The sequence below is a fragment of the Myxine glutinosa genome, chromosome 1 (assembly GCF_964187855.1).
Source record: "Myxine glutinosa chromosome 1, kmMyxGlut1.1, whole genome shotgun sequence".
NCBI classification, from domain to species: domain Eukaryota; kingdom Metazoa; phylum Chordata; class Myxini; order Myxiniformes; family Myxinidae; genus Myxine; species Myxine glutinosa.
This window is the reverse complement of record NC_136261.1, coordinates 128,705,019-128,725,039: the sequence shown is the minus strand read 5'-3', so window position 1 is coordinate 128,725,039 and position 20,021 is coordinate 128,705,019. Positions and strand designations below refer to the sequence as shown.

General features: G+C 43.3%; 1 protein-coding gene across 3 annotated transcripts in view; it reads left to right on the top strand.

The window, feature by feature from the left end:
• Nucleotides 1–20,021, top strand: part of LOC137428366 (3',5'-cyclic-AMP phosphodiesterase 4C) — a 465,981-nt gene that overhangs the window by 389,500 nt on the left and 56,460 nt on the right. For all 3 annotated transcript variants that reach the window (XM_078777044.1, XM_078777045.1, XM_078777050.1), the window contains exon 8: nucleotides 9,505–9,598. In XM_078777044.1, the coding sequence (XP_078633170.1) occupies nucleotides 9,505–9,598 (94 nt within the window). The remainder of the gene's footprint in view (nucleotides 1–9,504; nucleotides 9,599–20,021) is intronic.

Below are 20,021 nucleotides of genomic sequence, written 5' to 3'. Positions count from 1 at the left end.
CTGCACCGAGTGTGGAAGCCATTTGTAAATCTTTAAAATCATCTTTAAAACTCGTGGTATTGAGGTTGAAGTGGGAAAATGGAGCGCAGTGGGGACTCTCACTTTGGAGGTAAGTTTTGAGTGCAGGCATTTTGTCTCGGCACGTGCCGAGCCTGTTTCGTGCTGTCTGTAGTGAAAGGGATGATCAGAGAGCACTCGCCAGAATAACCAGATGCCACTTAGTTATGAGGGAAGATGGTCGTAAGTGTTTCCATTATTTAAAAAAAATCATGTGATACCACTTTTGATACATGTGACACCACTCTGTTCCCATGCACAATCATGTTACATAAAGGTAACAAAAAATCATGGTTTCCTCTTTGGGTTTGTCTAAGGCCAAATGCACTTCTCTTCGTACGTCTTTCCGGGCAACCTTGCATGACCCTTGTGAGTAGTATGGCAGGTATTGAATGGGTCAGTGCAATCTAGTGCTGTGGAACTAAGGCCTGAAAAGTAAGAGGGTAACTCAAGAGGACCAAAAATTAAACATGTTATTGCAGCAAAACTCAGATGAAGATATAAATTTAGTGTTCGCCTGGTTCAGCAATGAACCCAAAAGGAGGTTGTGGCCAAAGTAAATACAGGTGAATTAATGTGAAGGGGTCCATTACCTTTTACATTGAAACATGATATTTAGGATTTGCTTTGATACCATGACTTACCATACCAGATGAGCCTTGGAGCCCAGCTGAGGTTGCATTTGGTTTAATGTCACCATGACAGAGGTTGCTGCACAAAGACATTTGTAGTTCTGGCACAACAACCTACTCCATCCCCCGCCTCCGCTACGTGCTCAGCATGACACACCTCACCAGGCGGCTGGAAGGCAAAAACAGGATGTCTCCACCGGCTAAGCATGTTTTCAGAGGCCGAATGGTTTGTCGGCCTATTGTACAAAGCCTTGACTTTAAAAATGCCAAATTCACCAAAGCCAACAACCATGCATTTCTCCCACCCACTCCTGCTCACTTGTGTTTTTTTTCTGTGAGGTCCCGTCTCACTGTGTACTGTGCAAGGCCTTTCAACCTCCTCACCGGACTTTTTCTTTTCCAATTCTGGAGCATTTCTCTTGAATATCACCGTTTCATTCCTTTACTCAAATGCAATATAGCTCGTGCAAATTGGAACGTGTGCGTAATTTGGCAGCCGACTCTTTATTTTGTATGTATCATGTCAATCATCAGGGTTTCAGAGAATGCAAAACTAACTGTGACCTTCAATGCAATTGCAGGCAGGCCGCCAACAAGCGGAGAATGCAATATCTGCATCTGATCTGCATTACCATTTAAAGCATCACAAGTGTTATATTGGGGTTTGGGTTCGCAGCAGTGAGAAAAAGCTATCAGAAGATATTGCAGTGTTCTGGTGGGCGAAGGGAGGTGTGAGGTGTGAGGGGGGAGGGATTGAATAACATGGTTATTTATTTATTTGTTTGTTTTGGACAAAAGAACAAAAAAGTGTTGGAAATCATTTGTCACGTTTGGCAAATAAATAAATGAGATGGATTTTGTCAAATAAATTGAGTGATGAGGGTAGGGAGAAGTAGTACGTCGCTGCACGTAGTTTTAGTCTCAGTCTGGATGCCAGCAATCTCTAAGGCTATTCCAGTTGACTGACCAGTCTGCTGTACAGCTGGCAATCTCCCACGGGTGACCACAGGACAGCTGAGGGAAGGGCATCCTCGGGAGAGACTGTTGGGCATTAATTGGTATCCCGATGTGCTATGTCCTAAGAGGCGGGTGGGATTTGCGGTCGGGTGGCTGTGCAGTGGTACAGGGTGGGGTAGGCAAGAAAAGGAGGCATGGAAAAGAGGGGCGGAATAATAATGTGATGTGGGTGGGTGATGATGAGCGGTATAGGCTTATGCAACGCAGCCAACGTTCCATTGCTGCCAAATTCATCTCTCCTCTGCTGTGCCCTCATCCGCTGCACTCTGACCCGCGTCTCTGATTCGGACCCTCTCCTTGTTCGTTTTGGCACCTGTTGTGTCCATCTGCCTGCTCCATCCATTTCGTGCGACTGCACTCCAAAAGGTTGACCTCCATTCCTTCAACCTACGCTGCTGCGAATTCCTGACTTGCATTATGCCCGAAGCAAACTACCTGCTCTCTGTGTCATGGGGATACATAAAGGTAAGGCCTTTGGTGCTCTACCTCCTGACTAATAATTCCATTGCAATGCACCTGCTTTCTCTCGGAAGCACGGAAATGCATCTGCACACATTTGTACACCTCTATTTCGAAGCTTTGGCTTTTGCCATTTATGGTTACAACATTCTTCGTATGAAACATGAATTTTCAAATCAATTTCATCACTTATTTTTACAGCCTTTTGATGATTCACAGCGATTCATTCGAAGTAATGTGGGTTTGTGTATTCCATCAGGCATTGTACTTTCTAGCAAAATGTATCCATCTTTATCACTATTTTAAAATTGATTCAAGTAATTGCAAACAAATTATGTCCATGTGCCTGATTTGTTGGACATCACTCTCTGGTACTTGCCCGATAACCCAGGTTTGTCCGAATTCTTAGTCATACTACTTTTTGGTCAAAGTATGTCTATCTTCATACATCTTCACCTATACACTCCCACTTGTGGGGACCCGCTCGTCATTATTTCATGTCTATATGGCAATGTAGACATTTCTTCACATGTCCATCAAAAACGTAATTTTGATTTCAATAAATGTTTTTTTTTTTAACTCTCCCACCCTCCACCCACCTTCCCTCGCCCCAAGCCCTCTCCCTCCCACAGATCTTCCGATGTCCCTGTTCTCTACTGTTGTACTCGTGTGCTTCTCCCTCTCTCGCCATCTTGTCTCCCGCTCCCTTTATTGCATGTTTTATGTGTCTGTGCATGTTTTCATGTTCAATGTGCTAGCTCTTACACGAGCCTCGATCTTGTGTACAAAAATATATATTAAAAAAATGTCTGACTTCTGTTTTGATTTCCGCATCAAGTTTCTCGATTTATTTGTCCTGTACTTGGACTAAGCAAAGACCTAAACAGTGCAATTTGGCCCTACGCACGCGTGCATACAAACACACGCGCACCTTCATCACCTCCTCTCATTCAATATTGGTGATGCATACGTGACCCTTTGCCACAACGTAGAAATGAATCAAACTCTCAAACAAAAAAATTTTGCGGCAATTTCTTTGACAGAGTTTCTCACTTGTGATGACTTCCCCCTTTTTGGCGCACGCTCCGTGAATTGGCATTTTGTTTCGCTTCATCCAAGTGTCCAATCTGGTCTCAAACTCGAAGAAAGGCAACATGAATGTTAGTGCTCGGTACAGGCAACTTTGGCACTGACTTGAGGAATGTGTGTATTTGGATAGGAAATGCTTTCTATCTCTTTTGATAACCGGCTGGTTGACCTCACTGAGGACAACTGGATTGAATTTGAGCCTTGACAGTTATCATAAGTGCGGGAGCTTCTCTGTTCCCATGCACAACAAACATTTTGCTGCGGGGCTTGAGGCCCTTTCTTCTCGGTGGCATGAATCCGACAGAAACCGAGTCTAAAGTTGTCGATACCAGGTTCTGAAACCATGCATTTCGATGTGGAGAAACTGCCAGCTGCTTACTTGTGACTTCATCTCTTTGCAGTGACTTGTGAAGATACGGCTCACATTCAATTAGGAATCACTGTTTGCATCTATAAATCGCACAGAAAATGTCTATTGTCTGGTTTTCCACATGTGAACAGCTTTGCTGTTCACTTGTCGGTATAGGAAATGGTATTTGTTTTGTGTACATTGAAGCATTCAACCAATCCATTTTTGGTTGTCATTTCTATGCTGATGACAAGTAATATCAGCAGCACACGTTTTATACAATCACTGCTTATTATTCCGGCAATATTGAGTTGTAACTCCCAAAGGGATGGATTTTCAGGAAGGTTTGGCATATTGGTGTTCCCATCTGAACCCTTTACACAGGCAGGCAGACACAGGCAGGTAGACAGACAGATACAGAGACAGACACACACATGCACTGACGCACACACACACACACACACACACACACACACACACGCACTGACACACACACACACACTGACACACACATGCACTGACACACAGACACGCACACACACACACACGCACACGCACACACATGCACCGACACACACACGCATAGACACACACACGCACAGACACACACGCACAGACACACATGCACAGACACACACATGCACAGACACACACATGCACAGACACACACACGCACAGACACACACACACGCACAGACACACACGCACAGACACACACATGCACAGACACACACATGCACAGATGCACACACGCACAGACACACACACGCACAGACACGCACACACACACACACGCACACACACACACACACACGCACAGACACACACACGCACAGAGACACACACGCACATAAACACACACGCACATAAACACACACGCACATAAACACACACGCACATAAACACACACGCACATAAACACACATGCACATAAACACACACGCACATAAACACACACGCACATAAACACACACGCACATAAACACACACGCACATAAACACACACGCACATAAACACACACGCACATAAACACACACGCACATAAACACACACGCACATAAACACACACGCACATAAACACACACGCACATAAACACACACGCACATAAACACACACGCACATAAACACACACGCACATAAACACACACGCACATAAACACACACGCACATAAACAAACACACACGCGCACACACACACACACACACAAACCCACACAAACACACACACACACACACACACAGACAAACACACACACAGAGAAACACACACAGACACACACACACACACACAAACCCACACAAACACACACACACACACACACAGACAAACACACACACAGAGAAACACACACATACACATACACACACACACACACACACACACACACACACACACACACACACACACACGCAGACACATACACACACACACACGGACGGACACGATCGAATGCGTTACTCCCTGGCAGGAGTAATAAACCTGAAAATCGCAGAGCCAGAACCAGAATTGTTTATTTGGTCTGGGAAGCCCATGCGAGGTTTCTTCTTCTTCAGCCCCTTCAACCCTAGGTGAATATGCGATCCTTTAAAAAAAAGTTGGAATTTTGCCAAATCTGTTTTATTTGTTTGTTAATATACCTCAGCCATTGACAAATCTGGAACTAAGTCTTTATAAGTTCATCAAATACTGACACCGCGAATGACATCCGCTGAGCTAAATGTTGATATCTCTTCTGAGGTTAAAAAACAAACAAAAAAAAACAGTTTTGAAGCATTATACGTATCAAACGATACATTTTATGAAACGGCGAAACCTAATACACACTTTGGTGGTTTTAAAATGACAGAATATGTCTTTATTAGAAAGAAAAAAAAGAACATTGAAGACGACGCTGCTAAAAAAAATACACTGCTCTAACGCATAACCACGAGTTTAAACTACATTTACAACAAATATGAAAACTATTTTCATATCACAATGCTAAATATAGAATATATAGAAGATAAAAAAAAAAAAAAATGAGCCCTGTCTTCCAATGGTAAAAAAAATCCTTCAAAAAATTCCTGGATCGGGAATAATATCCTGAGCTTCACCAAAAACTAATCAATTCTTCCTTATCCCAAGGGCAATCATCCCACCAACTTTCATCCAAATCCGTTCAGAACTTTTCCAGATATCTTGTTCACGAACACACAAACGGCGGACACGAGTGAATGCATTACTCCCTGGCGGGAGTAAAAATGGAGAATGTTGAGCTGCAGTGTGGAACCCTGTTCTCCCTCACAAAGAGCATGTTAAGAACAAGCAAAAGTAGAAACTGTATCTTGTCATATCTGTACACACGTCATTATAACCCAGCGGTGCTGATAACCCTGTGGCACACATTTCCCAACTTGTATTCCTGCACTATTTCAGACACGTCCCAGTCTCTCTGGTGAATAACCCTGTAATGCCAAAATGCAATTTTCATATCAGTCTTCCTTTCAGAATGTGCAGCGTCATGATCGACATTTGAGTTGGGATTCTGAGCTCAATTCGTTTTTCCAAATCCAATTCCAATTTGTGTCCTCGCAACACTCCACCAAAACCCCATTATACAGAAAGCAAGACACAGTGTCTAATGATGTAACGCTTCAGGTTCAAGAGACGATATATAATCATGTTTCTGGGTTGTTGTTGTTTTTTTACTGATGCCTTGGAATCTTTTTTGCACATCGTCACAAAAATAACTTGTTTTCTCTGAGGCGACCCTCAAATTCATTTTGAATGAGAGTTCTATTATTAGTGCTGCCATTTGTAGAATTTTCATGTTTATATGCAGCGGCATCATGCAAATGCCTAGTTTTCCATTTGTAGGAGTAATGTGCTTGCGTGAGCATGGATTCCAGGCACGGTGCTGTCACCACAGTTGGCTGCCTTGTATTCGAGCTCCCTGGTGCCTTCATGCCTCTCGAAGCTCCATTAGTTAGGCAGCTTAGCAATTTTTGGGGAACGACTTTACAAAAGTACCATTTTTATTTTAGTGCTTCATTGGACCATATGCAATAGAATTAGGACCGGAGGCAAGACATATACAGTGTTTGACTTTTGCGCAAATACGACTCGCACAGCATAATATCGAGCAATACATTTATGCAAATAAATCATCAGCTATTGGAGTTAGACTAAAATCGTAAATACATAAATTGCTGGACAAATTAAATTGAACAACATGTCGTCTGTTCTAAAGCTATATTGTCATTACATCCTTGTAGTTGCGTACATGTTAGATAGATGAGAGGTGTGCGAGTCACAAGTATAAAACATTTGTATGAACACTCGGTTTTATATTACTAATTATTATTACATGGAAGCGTAAGATTTATTATGCAGGCATGCATAAGTTTTACAAATAACACTGCATGTCATGAAATAAAAGTTAGCCTCCTTGTTGAAAATATATACATAATTGGTTTTTGTCCTTGGTTTTTGTCCAATAAAAAGGTGAAGAACACTGTGTGGAGCTATGCTCTCACGATAAAGCCGGACAAAATGGACGACACCAGGAACGAAGTTTCACTGAGCTATTTATTCTAGCTCAACTCGAAAGAACTCAAAAGCACTTAATTAAATAGCCCGTTAACACGGGCGGCAATTTATATCAAAAGTTCACCACACAAAAGCCACGCCTCTCAGGCGGGGCGTGGTATGCAAATAAGTCAGCCACGCCTCTCAACGGGGCGTGGTATGCAAATCGAGAGTCCGCCCGGGCAAGGCAGGTCCGGACATGTCCGGGAAAGTAACCGCCCGCCGGTTACGTCATCGGCCGGTGCAAGGTGATTGTGTCATGCTTCCGGTAACCGCTACAACTGTATATTTCTTGCCTCCGGTCCTAAATCTATTGTATATGGTCTAATGGACCACCACAATAAAAATGGCGCGTTTGTCAAGCCGTTCCCCATTTTCGATAAATATGCTGCTAAGCTGCCTGACAACATGGCGAGATCGGCCCATCGCGTGGGTGGTGCATTTGTTATGGAAGCTTTGGCTCTTAAAACCATTTCGAATCAATTTCATAGCGATGTGGGAAGCACACCTTTTATCGTGCTGCTTAATAGAAGAGGCTATGTTATAAATCCTGTTAGTGTTAGGCTGCCCCATGCGCAGCAGGAGACGGGGATTTGTAATCACTTCTGTGTCTGGCTGTGTGTCTGTGTGTCTGGCTGTGTGTCTGGCTGTGTCTCTGGCTGTGTGTCTGGGTGTCTGGCTGTGTGTCTGGCTGTGTCTGACTGACTCTGACTGTGTATCTGTCTGGCTGTGTGTCTAGCCGTGTCTGACCGTGTCTGCTTGTGTGTCCGTCTGTGTCCGACTGTGTGGCCGGCTGTGTCTGGCTGTGTCTGGCCGTGTCTGCTTGTGTGTCCGACTGTGTGTCTGCTTGTGTGTGTGTGTGTGTGTGTGTGTGTGTGTGTGTGTGTGTGTGTGTGTATGTGTGTGTCCAGGCTGTAACTTTTTTTTACCATTTGAGCTATTTTTATCAAATTTTCACCAAAGCTTTTTTTATGATAATGCGGAGAACGCAAAATTAATAATTTTGTCAAAAGGTCAATGGTCAGCGTCACCTAAAGTCAATTTTCACCCGATTGACCTGAAATTTGAAGAATTTGCATATTAGGTCACTGAGTTGGTTCGCCAATCAAAAGCTACAAGCAGAATGTTTTTTTTTGTTTTTTTTAGATCAAAAGGTCAAAGGTAAAGGTTGCATAAAATCACCAATTTTCACCAGATTGACCTGAAATTTAAATAATTTGCATATATCTGGTCACTGATGGTTCACTAATCTAAAGGTAGGTGTGGATTGGTTTTTTCTACATCAAAAGGTCAAGGTGGCATAAAATCATCAACTTTCATTTTGTATTTTTTGTTACTGTTTTCGTTAATTTGAGCAAACGGAAAAAGAAGAAGAAGAAGAAGAAGAGGAGGAAGAGGAGGAAGAAGAAGAAGTAGGGGAAGAAGAGGAAGAAGAAGAAGTAGAGGAAAAAGACGTCTAAATATAAATTGATGTAGACAGGCTTTGCATTTTCAGATGCTTTCTCGTTTTATATTTATTTAGTATCATTACGTACTATTTGTTCGCTCATCTTTCATATACTGTACATGCATTAGCATGTGCGATGTTTAAATGTTCTATCAATCCTTTTGTAGTTTTCTTTTGTCTTGTTGACAGTAATTATATAGCAAAACAACTGCATTATGCTGCTCATTTCATTGAGCTTTAATAATCCCATATTTGCATTGTCACTTGGGAGAGAAATTGGCTTTGGCTGAAGTTCTTTGAGATGACATCACAGCTATGTCATTAATCCTTGATTCCTTCAGTTTGTTTATTTACTCTTTGTCATGCTGTCAACATGACATGTCATGCATTTGTCATGTCAATGGTTCACATTATAGTCATCCTCTTTAAATTGGTTTGCTAATCGCATTTAATTCGAATTTGGCACATGGCCTTGAAGATGGTAGGGGTGCCATATTGGCATTACTATATGGGCAAGTCTAGACAGAGCAGTACCCATATCTTTGGGTCAGGTTAAAGGCTGGAATTCAGTTACTGATAACCAGTGCCCTGGTCAAATATTTGCCTTTAATAAGTCGCAGTTGGACACGTATCCACCACCGTACTAGCATGTGGGGCCCCTAGCTTATAACATCCATCAGAAGGACTTGTACTGAATGATGCAATACCCTGATTGAATGATGCAAAGCTCCAGGGTTACAGATTATAGTTGTTGGGAATTTAACCCAGACCAGACAGTTCAAAGATGAGTCATCCTTTATCGAGGTGACGAGCCCATATTGTAAGCACGCAGATTTTTCTGTCACACTCTAATCTCAGCTTCCTGTTATTCTTGTGTACTGCAGTTCAAGCGGATGTTGAACCGTGAGCTGACTCACCTATCGGAGACGAGTCGTTCTGGAAACGAAGTTTCCGAGTACATCTCAAGCACATTTCTTGGTACGATGCTTTCCAACCGATAGCCACTGCACAACTCACTCAACTTCCTGTTTCTTGGTAACCCAATATGTAGACCAAATTGTTTACAGCAGGTGTATAAGATACTAGGTAGCGAGTTATGTACCATTTGCACACTGTTTTGGTATACAGTCACGTGAAAAGTAAGTACACCCCATGTAAAGTTTTGACTTTTTCAACATATTTCAACAAAGAGCTATTTGATCTTCATTTCAACAATATTGATAGATAAAGGTGATATAATATAACAAATATCATGAAACATTCACATTTTGTAGTCCATTGTATAATTTAAATAAACATAAATGCAAATTTCGCATGTGGAAAAAGTAAGTACACCCCTACATTTATCACTACTTCAAATACCTAAAATTTGAATCAGGTGCACCAGCTCAGGTGCAAATGATTAGAACATCGTTAGAGAGGATCTTGGAGGAACCTGTCTTATTTAAACCTCAGACATTTAGTTTGGTTTGCTCTTTGTTGTTTAAGTGTGCGGCATCACCATGCCTAGATCAAAAGAGCTCTCTGAGGCCTTCAGAAAGAAGGTTATAGATGCCTACGAGTCTGGCAAGGGATTTAAAAAGATCTCAAAACAATTTGAAATCAATCATTCGACTGTCCGGAAGATCATCTACAAGTGGAGAAGATTCCAATCAACTGCCAACTTGTCCAGGCCAGGCGGCCCCAGCAAGTTCAGCCCGAGAGCAGACAGCAAGATGCTGAAAGAATGTCAGATGCGGGATGCTAAGATGCTAAGAAAGACAGCAAGATGCTAAGAACCCCAGAATGTCATCACGGGACGTACAGGTAGCTCTTGCCACTGTTGATGTCAAAGTGCACGAGTCTACCATTAGAAAGAGGCTGCACAAATTTGATCTACATGGGAGGTGTGCCAGGAGGAAACCTTTGCTGTCCAGAAAGAACATCAGGGCAAGACTAAAGTTTGCCAATGAACACCAAGGCAAAGACCAGCACTTCTGGAACAATGTGCTCTGGACAGATGAGTCAAAGGTAGAGCTATTTGGCCACAGTACCAGAAGATATGTTTGGCGAAAACCAAAGACAGCATTTGACCACAAGAACCTGATACCAACTGTAAAGCATGGTGGTGAAAATATTATGGTTTGGGGCAGCTTTGCTGCATCAGGGCCTGGGCAGCTCACAATCATAGAATCCACTATGAATTCTTCATTGTACCAGAGGGTGCTTGAGGATAATGTGAGGCCATCTGTCAGAAAGTTGAAGCTCAACCGAAGGTGGACCTTGCAACATGACAATGACCCTAAACATACCAGTAAATCCACCAAGGAATGGCTGAAAAGAAAGAAATGGAGGGTTCTGGAATGGCCAAGTCAAAGCCCGGATCTAAATCCCATCGGGATGTTGTGGGGGGATTTGAAATGAGCTGTGCATGCAAGAAACCCCTCAAACATCGCACAGCTGAAAGAATTCTGCATGGAGGAGTGGGCAAAAATTTCTCCCAGTCGATGTCAGAGACTGGTCGACAGTTATAAGAAACACCTACTTGAGGTTGTTTCTGCCAAAGGGGGCAATACCAACTATTAGAGCCAAGGGTGTACTTACTTTTTCCACATGCGAAATTTACATTTACGTTTATTTAAATTATTCAATGGACTACAAAATGTAAATGTTTCATGATATTTGTTATATTATATCACCTTTATCTATCAATATTGTTGAAATGAAGATCAACTAGCTGTATGTTGAAATATGTTGAAAAAGTCAAAACTTTACATGGGGTGTACTTACTTTTTCACGTGACTAGTTCCAATAATTGTTACGAATGGTCAGGTGCGAAAACCTTTCGGCATTGTATTGCCAAATTGACATCTCCATGCAATATGAATTTGAAGATTTAGTTGTTGGAGTTGAGAGAGAAATTTTTTCAGGTGATGTGAAGTCGGTATTCTGATGGAATTTTTATCCACGATAAAAAAAAAATCAGATCTCAGCCTGAAGGGAATTTTTTTTTTTAAATGTCTGGAGGGTGGGATCGATAAGGTTTGTGCCTTTACATTGTCTTCCATGCCAGGTTTTATCTGTACCAGGTGACATCAGATATCTCCTGGCTGTGTGACTCACATTGTGTAATTGGATTTTTATTTTTGGAAGAAATCTAGAAAGCAACATTGGAAACGTCACTTTTCAGCAAAATCCTCCATTGTTTAAATAAAAGGTGAGAACTCGACATGCTGAGACATTCAAGCTGAGACATGAAAATTTCCTTTAAAATGAATTTTGTTCTGAACTCGGGTGACTACTTTTTCGACACGGTTTTCGGTAGCTAACATATGAAAACTTTAGTTAAAAGTTTAACTCTGACATCCAGCCAGTTATCTCAAATGATGAGGTCAATGTCGGTCATGTGGAGCCAAACATTACTATTTACCCTCGATGCCAACTTCACGGTGTTCCATTTTCCCTTTGAAATAGTTTGAGCTCAGATTTTCAGGCCCTCATAGACCTACCTCCCTTGGTACTATCAACCAACTGATTTTGAAGGTTTGTAGTATTTTATATTTGATATTATAAAAATGTGAAAGTAAATGTGAAAATGTAAAAATTTGAAAGTCATCAAATCTTTTGACTACATCATAAATATTGCAACAAATTGTACATTTCTCTAACTTTGAGCCTGAACAGCTCCGTAAATATCCGAGATAGACCTTCAAAAATGGGTGGTACCATCGATGATAGTTGGGAGGCACAGCTACTGCAGGTGGAAGTTTGGTGTCCGGCACCAGAGAGGAGGGGTTCATCAGCAAACATGGTTTAGAGGCCTATTGGTGAATGGGTCCTTAGCTGGACGGAGCTTGGTGGTATTTCTTGTGGTAGGGCTCTGTCATGTGATTTGAGGAATTCACGTAATAACAGGCATTTAACTATTTGAGAATGCTTGAACATTAGAACAGCACAACAACTCTATCCAATGTCCCAATTTTGAAGGTTTTTTTCTGAAGGTCGATCTCGGATAGTTATGTAGATATCATCTCATCTGTCCTCCCTGTCAAGGCTGGAGTACCCCAAGGCAGTTTATTTGGCCCAGTCTTGTTCCTCTTCTTTATATATACACATCATATAAATTTATTTATATAATAAATCAGGATCCCCCAACTGGTCTCTGCATCCCTCAACAACTTCGTTCGTCACTTTTGAGCCTAGCCCCGCAAACTTTCTGTGGAACCTTTTGGGTCCTGGCGGTTGTCGTAAGGTGGGTGGGAAGTTTCATAAAGTTCTCAATACAATTATGATTTCGAGTATCCACTAATACAAAACTGTATCCTATCCGGATGTAAACACAATAATAGGATCGGCATTCACAGTTTTGCCATTTACTGCACGCGGAAGCATTCGCTGGTTTGATAAAATCTCATTATAACTGTGATTTTGAGTTCCACCCACACAATTCCGCTTTTATCCACACTAAGGTGTGTGGGAAGTTCCATAAATTACTCGATACAATTATGATTTTTATTTTGGATCCATCCATATGACATATTACATATCTGCCCTTGCTCGGTGGCAGTTTCGTCTGTATTGGCTATCACCTTAGAACGGCATTTACATTCGTTTACCTTTTACTTTATTAGAGTATTTGTAGCATTGCAATTTGTTATACAGACTTGCCATTTAATATGGAATATTTTTTTTTTTCTTGACTTGGGTTTACTTTCTTAACTCAGTATATCAATCTAGTGAGTTTCTTTTACACTTTGGTGATTTATTTGTTAAAAGAACCATGTCACTGATTGTCTGTCGCAGCAAGAAGTCAACAACAGGATTATATCACAGGTGGCGTGGCAAAATGTACGGACAGGTGCATTTGATGATTGGCTTCACAGTCGGGTATACAAGGGTTGTTGCGTTCTGTATTAGTGGAAAACAACTGCTACACGTCTCCAAAAGTTATTGCCGCTTCCTGTGGAGATGGTCCGTCAACTTGACAATGCAGTTTGTCATGGAGTGGTGGCTTTAAGAAATTACGGCATGAAACAGCGTGCTATTGCTCGACAGGATGGCATCACTCAAGGTCAGGTGTCAAAGATCCTGAAACGAAATGCTCAGAGGGGTGTCCCTACTCCAATACCGAGGCCAGGACATCCCTGCAGAACCACAAGGAGGGATGATCGCCAGCTGCACCAGTTAGTCCGCAATGGCCGTACCAAGTCAGCTAATCGGCTTAGGGCTGAGTGGCAGTAACTGACAAATGTGCCTGTATCCAGAAGGCGAGTCAACCAACGACTGGTTCAAGCAGGCGATCGTGCCAGGCCTCCCCTGAGAAAGCCACGTCTGACCAGACAACATCGCCAGTGCTGATTGCAGTGGGCCAGAGAGCACCGTCAATGACAGCCAGGACACTGGAATCACGTGATCTTCAGTGACAAGTCTAGATTTCTGGTCTATCGTCAATATGGCCGCGTCTGAGTGCGCAGACAAGTGCATGAAGCCTACAACGAAGATTGTATAGTGCCAAGAGTCCAAGCTGGAGGTGGTGGGGTGACCGTTTGGGCTGCTTTTCATGCATGGGGCAAAACTGACCTGGTTTTTCTGAATGGAAACCTGAACCAGTTCAAGCACAGGGCCATTCTGGAAGAAACATTGCTTCCATTTGTTCGTGCAGCCTTTCGAGGAAACTTTGTCTTCCAAGATGACAATGCACGGCCTCATCGTGCTTGCATGATCCAACACTTTCTTGCTGACCGTGGTGTAGAGCATATGGAGTGGCCTGCCATGTCCCCGGATATGAATCCGATAGAGAACTTGTGGGCAGAATTAATGCGTCAAATCGACGACTTGGTCCAGCAGCCTGCCTCTGTGCGTGAATTGCAGCAGGCTATTGTCACTGCATGGCAAGCGATTCCTGTCCAAACCTTGGCAAACTCGTGAACAGCATGACTCAACGTGTACGTGCTCTCCTGAATGCTCGTGGGGGTTACACGAAATACTGAACTGTAATTTTACTGTCCGTAATCCCAGTCGTAATTTAACTTTTGTTTTTGTTAAAAAAAAATTTTGGCTAATGTGCAAAATAAAGAGATACTTCTGGAAAACGCACAGAAGTTTAACACAGTACTGTCCGTGAATTGAGTTCGATATCAGTTTACATCACTTTCAAGGATCAATTTTATTTGTTTCGAAATGTCAAATGTGGTTTTTGTTTCTTTTAAAGGTCACATTAACAAAATCTAGAATAATTTCAACATAATTCCAATGAACTTTTGGTTCTAAGTCATCTTGAAAAGTAAGTTCACCCCCACAAAAAAAATATTCCATATTAAATGCCAAGTCTGTATTAATGGTATAGCATTAATATTCCGGTAGCAGGACCCCACAAACTTTGCTAGAAATCGAACTTTGCTCTGCAGAGAGGGTACCAAGCTAACTTTTGCTTGATGATAGTTCTTATGTGTACCGGTACTGAACATTATATAAAAAGTTCTCCAAGATCCTGATGCATTGAAGTGATATGGTTATTTAAATATTAACCAGTATTTTCATCTCAAACAACACCTTTAATTCAAATGCACGTGTGTAACTTTGGGGATAGGGGCTGATTTCAATGGAAAGTGAGTTGTCTGACATCAATGTCCTTCAATAAATCAGAATTTGCCTGAATTTCAAACTTTCACTCCTTAAAGGGGTAAATATAGTCTTGAAGATAACAGGTCCCTAAATACGAAATACAACAATGGACCCGCTTAATTACTATTTGGGTACAATATGTGGAAAACCGGTGATTTATATGGATTTTGGGTGACTAAAGATGAATATGATGATCATTTCTACATTAGTTCCTGGATGAAAAGTACATTGACCTTTTCAGATGGTATTTCCATGTAATCAAATAGTTTGACGTTGATAAGGCACACGATTGTTGAAGGTTCAAAAAGCCATGGACGAGCTTGTCACTTAATGTCACTATTGGGAGCGTCCATGAGGGGGTGGATAGGGTCCATAGGGGTGGTACTGTTGGTGACAGATTGGAGAGCATTCACATCGGGGTTGATTTGTTCCAGGCCGGGTGAGGGTCGGGAGACTCGTGATTGGTGGCCGTCAACTGTCCAATTCTTGTTCAGTTCTAAAGCTTGATCTCATGGGAATTGGACAATGGTACACAAGTGTGTTTTTGAATGCAACAATGTTTTCATTCAATACACCAATAAGAGTCTAGTATTTCAAATTCAGAAGGTTCCAATTTCTGTCATATTAGGAGACGACAAGCAAAAAGAACATTGAACACATTCTGGTTGGCCTAATGGTTAGGGCCAAAGCCTCTGCTCACCTTAGCCTCTGCTCAACAAACTCTCCTCCTATGATATCCATGGAAATCTCCACGCATGGCTTGTGGACATCCTCTCCGGTCGCAGTCAACGTGTGGCCCTGAATGGAATTCTCTCATCTCCTCTTTCTGTTCAGGCCGGAGTTCCTCAAGGTAGTGTTTTGGCCCTGTGTTTTTTTGGTATTCATCGATGATCTTTCCGACTCTCTGGAAAATCCCCTCTATATCTTTGCTGATGACTCCACTTTCTGCCGCTTCATATCTCAACCCTCAGATCAACAGGCAGCAGCCTCTTCACTCTCTGAAGATCTGGATAAAACCACAAACCTGTCAAACAAATGGAACATGTCTTTCAATCCTGACAAATCTCACACTCTCGCTCTGTCTCTCTGAAAAGACCATCTGGAAAACCCTCCCATCTACTTTCTAAACAATCCTCTTAAAGAAGTTCTGTCACTTAAGCTTTTGGGCCTCACTATCCATGACATTTCCTGGGAAAACCACATTTCCAAGCTGGCCTCCAAAGCCAGTCGCCGACTGGGCATCCTCCGTCGTGCGAAGTCCTTCCTTGGCACCTCTGAGCTCCTCACCACATACAAAGCTTTCATCTGCAGCTTGATGGCATACTGTTCCCCCCTCTGGGCTGGATCCTCTGCCTTAAGGCTTTCAGCATCATTGGAATCTATAGTGATAAAGCTGAATCTATGGGCCTATCATTTCGCCAATGCCATCAGGTTGGTGGTCGCTGTCTTCTTCTGCTTCATTACTGTTCTTGCACCCTTGACCTCTCCTTGCTATGTCCTCCCCAACACCCTCCCCTCCCCCCCCCCCCCCCCAAGTATCTGCAGGGTGTTCCACCACTCATTTATTTCTCTTTTCACGCCTGTGAAACCACCTTCCACACTCTTTGTTCTCGTTATTCTTTCCTGGTCTTAGACAGCTGTGCACCACCATCTCAGGTCATCCCACATCCAAAGCCATGATTGTTTCTACACCTGTTGAACCCACCTCTCCCAAAATTTTTACTTTTGTATCCATCTTGTCCAACCCTTGTGTTCTCTCCCAACCCTCATTGTTACCTGCATCCCTTGTTTGTCTGTCTCCGTCTACCTTCTCCCTCCACCCTGCTATTGGTGTTCCCCTTTCTCTTGCTGTTCCCTTTATTTTGTCTTGATCTGCTCGGTGTCCCAGCTCTTCCACGAGCCTAAACCATGTATGAAAAGGACTTCCTGGAATCTCATGGAATTGTAAAAGAAAACACCTGTCATTATTTACTTTTATAGATGTGTGTGTGTGTGTGTGTGTGTGTGTTTGTGTATATATATATATATATATATATATATATATATATATATATATATATATATATATATATATATATATATATATATATATATATACATATATGTATATATATATATATATATATATTGTTACAGACGCGGTGGTGGATGTTAGTTTACCGAGCGGTTTGGTATGACCACGTCTGCACAGTTTACCCGATTATGCTCGAACGTTGACTAGTCGCGCTACGCTAGGTCAATGAAGGAAAAGACACACGGCTGGGATTAAAATGACACGACACCAGGGATACGGTTCTCAAGACCTCCGGAGGAGATTATATTAAGGCGGAAGGTTAGATTACAACTACAAGAGGGACATCATAGAAAGACAGGCACTTAGACACACTTATATTAACCCCAACAGACGACAGATAAACGGGACAAGGCTGACTCACACGGGGATTGATGGCAAGGAAAACGGGTCTTCGATGGCTCAAGGTGCACCTTGGCTCAGGGGCAAAATCGACCCGGTCCGGTCCAGAGATGCGGGGAGGTATTCAGCGCTCGGACGTGGCAACTTCTCTCTCCAAGCTGGGGGCGCATCTCTCGTCACGTCCGGTAAGTGGCCGCGTATATCCGGCGGGGAGTGACACGCCCTCGGCTCGTTAGCTCCGCCCCAGATGGAATCGGCTCGTTGCTTCTCATTGGGTGCATGCGGGGGGGTTACCGGCTCCGCCCTTGACGAGGGGCTGACAGGGAGCCCCTTCGTGGTAACCCCGTGGAGCGCATGGTCATGGCGGCTAACCGAGCCGGTGTGAGGACGCACACTCCCCCCGCGCGCCGTTGTTGTAGTTGTTGTTGTAGCTGTAGTTGTTGTTGTTGTTGTTTGGGGAAGAAGATTGGAGGAGGTATGGGAAGGTCCTAAACTCACTACTGGTGCCATATAATCACATTCTGGTGCAACGAAGAGTCAGAATTAATGGAAACGAGTCCTTAACTGACATAGACTAAGAATAACTAGCAAGATGTCCGAAAGTTGTCTACGTGTGATGCGGTGGACCTGGGCACGACATTTAATGGGGGAAAAAGGGGAAGGTCGGTTCTACAGAGTGTTATTTACAGGCAATGGGACTAGGGAATGGGGGATTGGGGATAGTTGGGGAGTATTGGGGAAATAGGGGAGTATTTACAAGCGGATATTGAGGCCAAATGCCATATCCGCAACATTGCACCCTTCTCTACCCTCGGGGCGTCCCGACCCGATAAATTTTTACCTATTTTAGTGTGGCACTCAGATGTAGTTCCCTCTACTATTAACTCTACCCTGAGTGCGACAGTTTTACAGATATTCACAAATGAGTAAATATGTCCCCCTGCGACGTTGCACCCTTCTCCTCACAGAAACACACCCACAGGATAACCGAATCCGGAAAGAATTCGCAAACTAAACATACAGCCGGTAGGGAGCATTATTTACAAGACTACGCTGCTATTTACACTACGATCCAGGACCTGTTTTTGGAGGAACACATGCAGATGTTATGCATAGAGAGAGCACGCATGCCAGCATCGATACACCAACCCACGAGTGCTCTGTGGCCTACGGCCTTTAATAATGTGCAGAGCACCCCTTCCCAGCACGAAAAGCACCACCCCATCACACAGTCAGCACCATCCGGTGCACCAATAAAGTGTTTATAATCACCGGTGGTGTCGCAGCCCGCCGATGTTCTGCCGCTGGTCTTGCCTTCGTGTGGTGCACTTGGCCTTCTTACTTCTTTCAAAAATAAAGAAAGGCGCCAACCGCGTCCATTTCTATATTGTGGCCGTCAGGGGGCCAACTATTAGTGGTTCACCTGTTTGGCATAGGTGCCACGTTGACCCAGAGGTCCATCAATGGGTGGTGCTTGGCCGCAAAAGAACTGCGGTCCATTGTGGGTGGCCACAAACATTGCGGTCCATATGGTGTATCGATCCAGGCAGCAAACAGCGAAAGTGCAGGCCCACAACTGCGAAGCCAGCACCTCTCTCTCCTCTCTCTCTACCCCAAAGCCAGATCCTCGGAGGTGGGAGACAAAAGAAGCAGACAAGTGAGTAAGGTGGTAAGGGCGCAAAAGTGCACGCAATGCAAGGTAATGCACACTGGGGGCACATGGGAACCAGGTGAGACAGGTACGTTCCTACCGTACGCTCCCCCCCCCCACCAGGTAACCTACATGGCCCCTCCCTTACCCCGTACTGCATCCACCAAACACAACACTACCCATAAACATCTACTTTACAAATCAACAAACATCCCTACTGTCTTCCCCGTTCCTCCCATAAACCAAATTCGTCTTCTCTCCCTCCTAACCAATCAAATTTGCCATTTTCAACTCTCATCAAAATTTGCCATCTCCAACTCAATATCATAATTTGCTATCACCAATTCATCATCAGTCCCTCCTAGGGAGGGAGAGATGGAATCACCCCAATGTCTCATCCACGTCGTGATGCGTCTCACAAATCCTCACAGCAATTCTCATTTCCTGCACACAGAACAAAGAAAACACAGGTGTGGAGTCATCATCATCACCTCAGGTAAGTGGCTGCGTATGGTGCGACAGGTTCATCAATCCTAACGATTTCCTAAATGACTTTAACAACTTTACACTACCCGGGGTCTTTCTCCGGCCAAACCATTGGCCCTCTTACACTATGGGTTCTAAAAACCAATTCCCATTGGCCAAACTGTGGTGCTTTTCAATTTGGGGTCTCACTCCCCCGATTCATCTCCCGGTGCCCTCGCACAATTTCTGGGCTGTGGCGTGTACCTCTC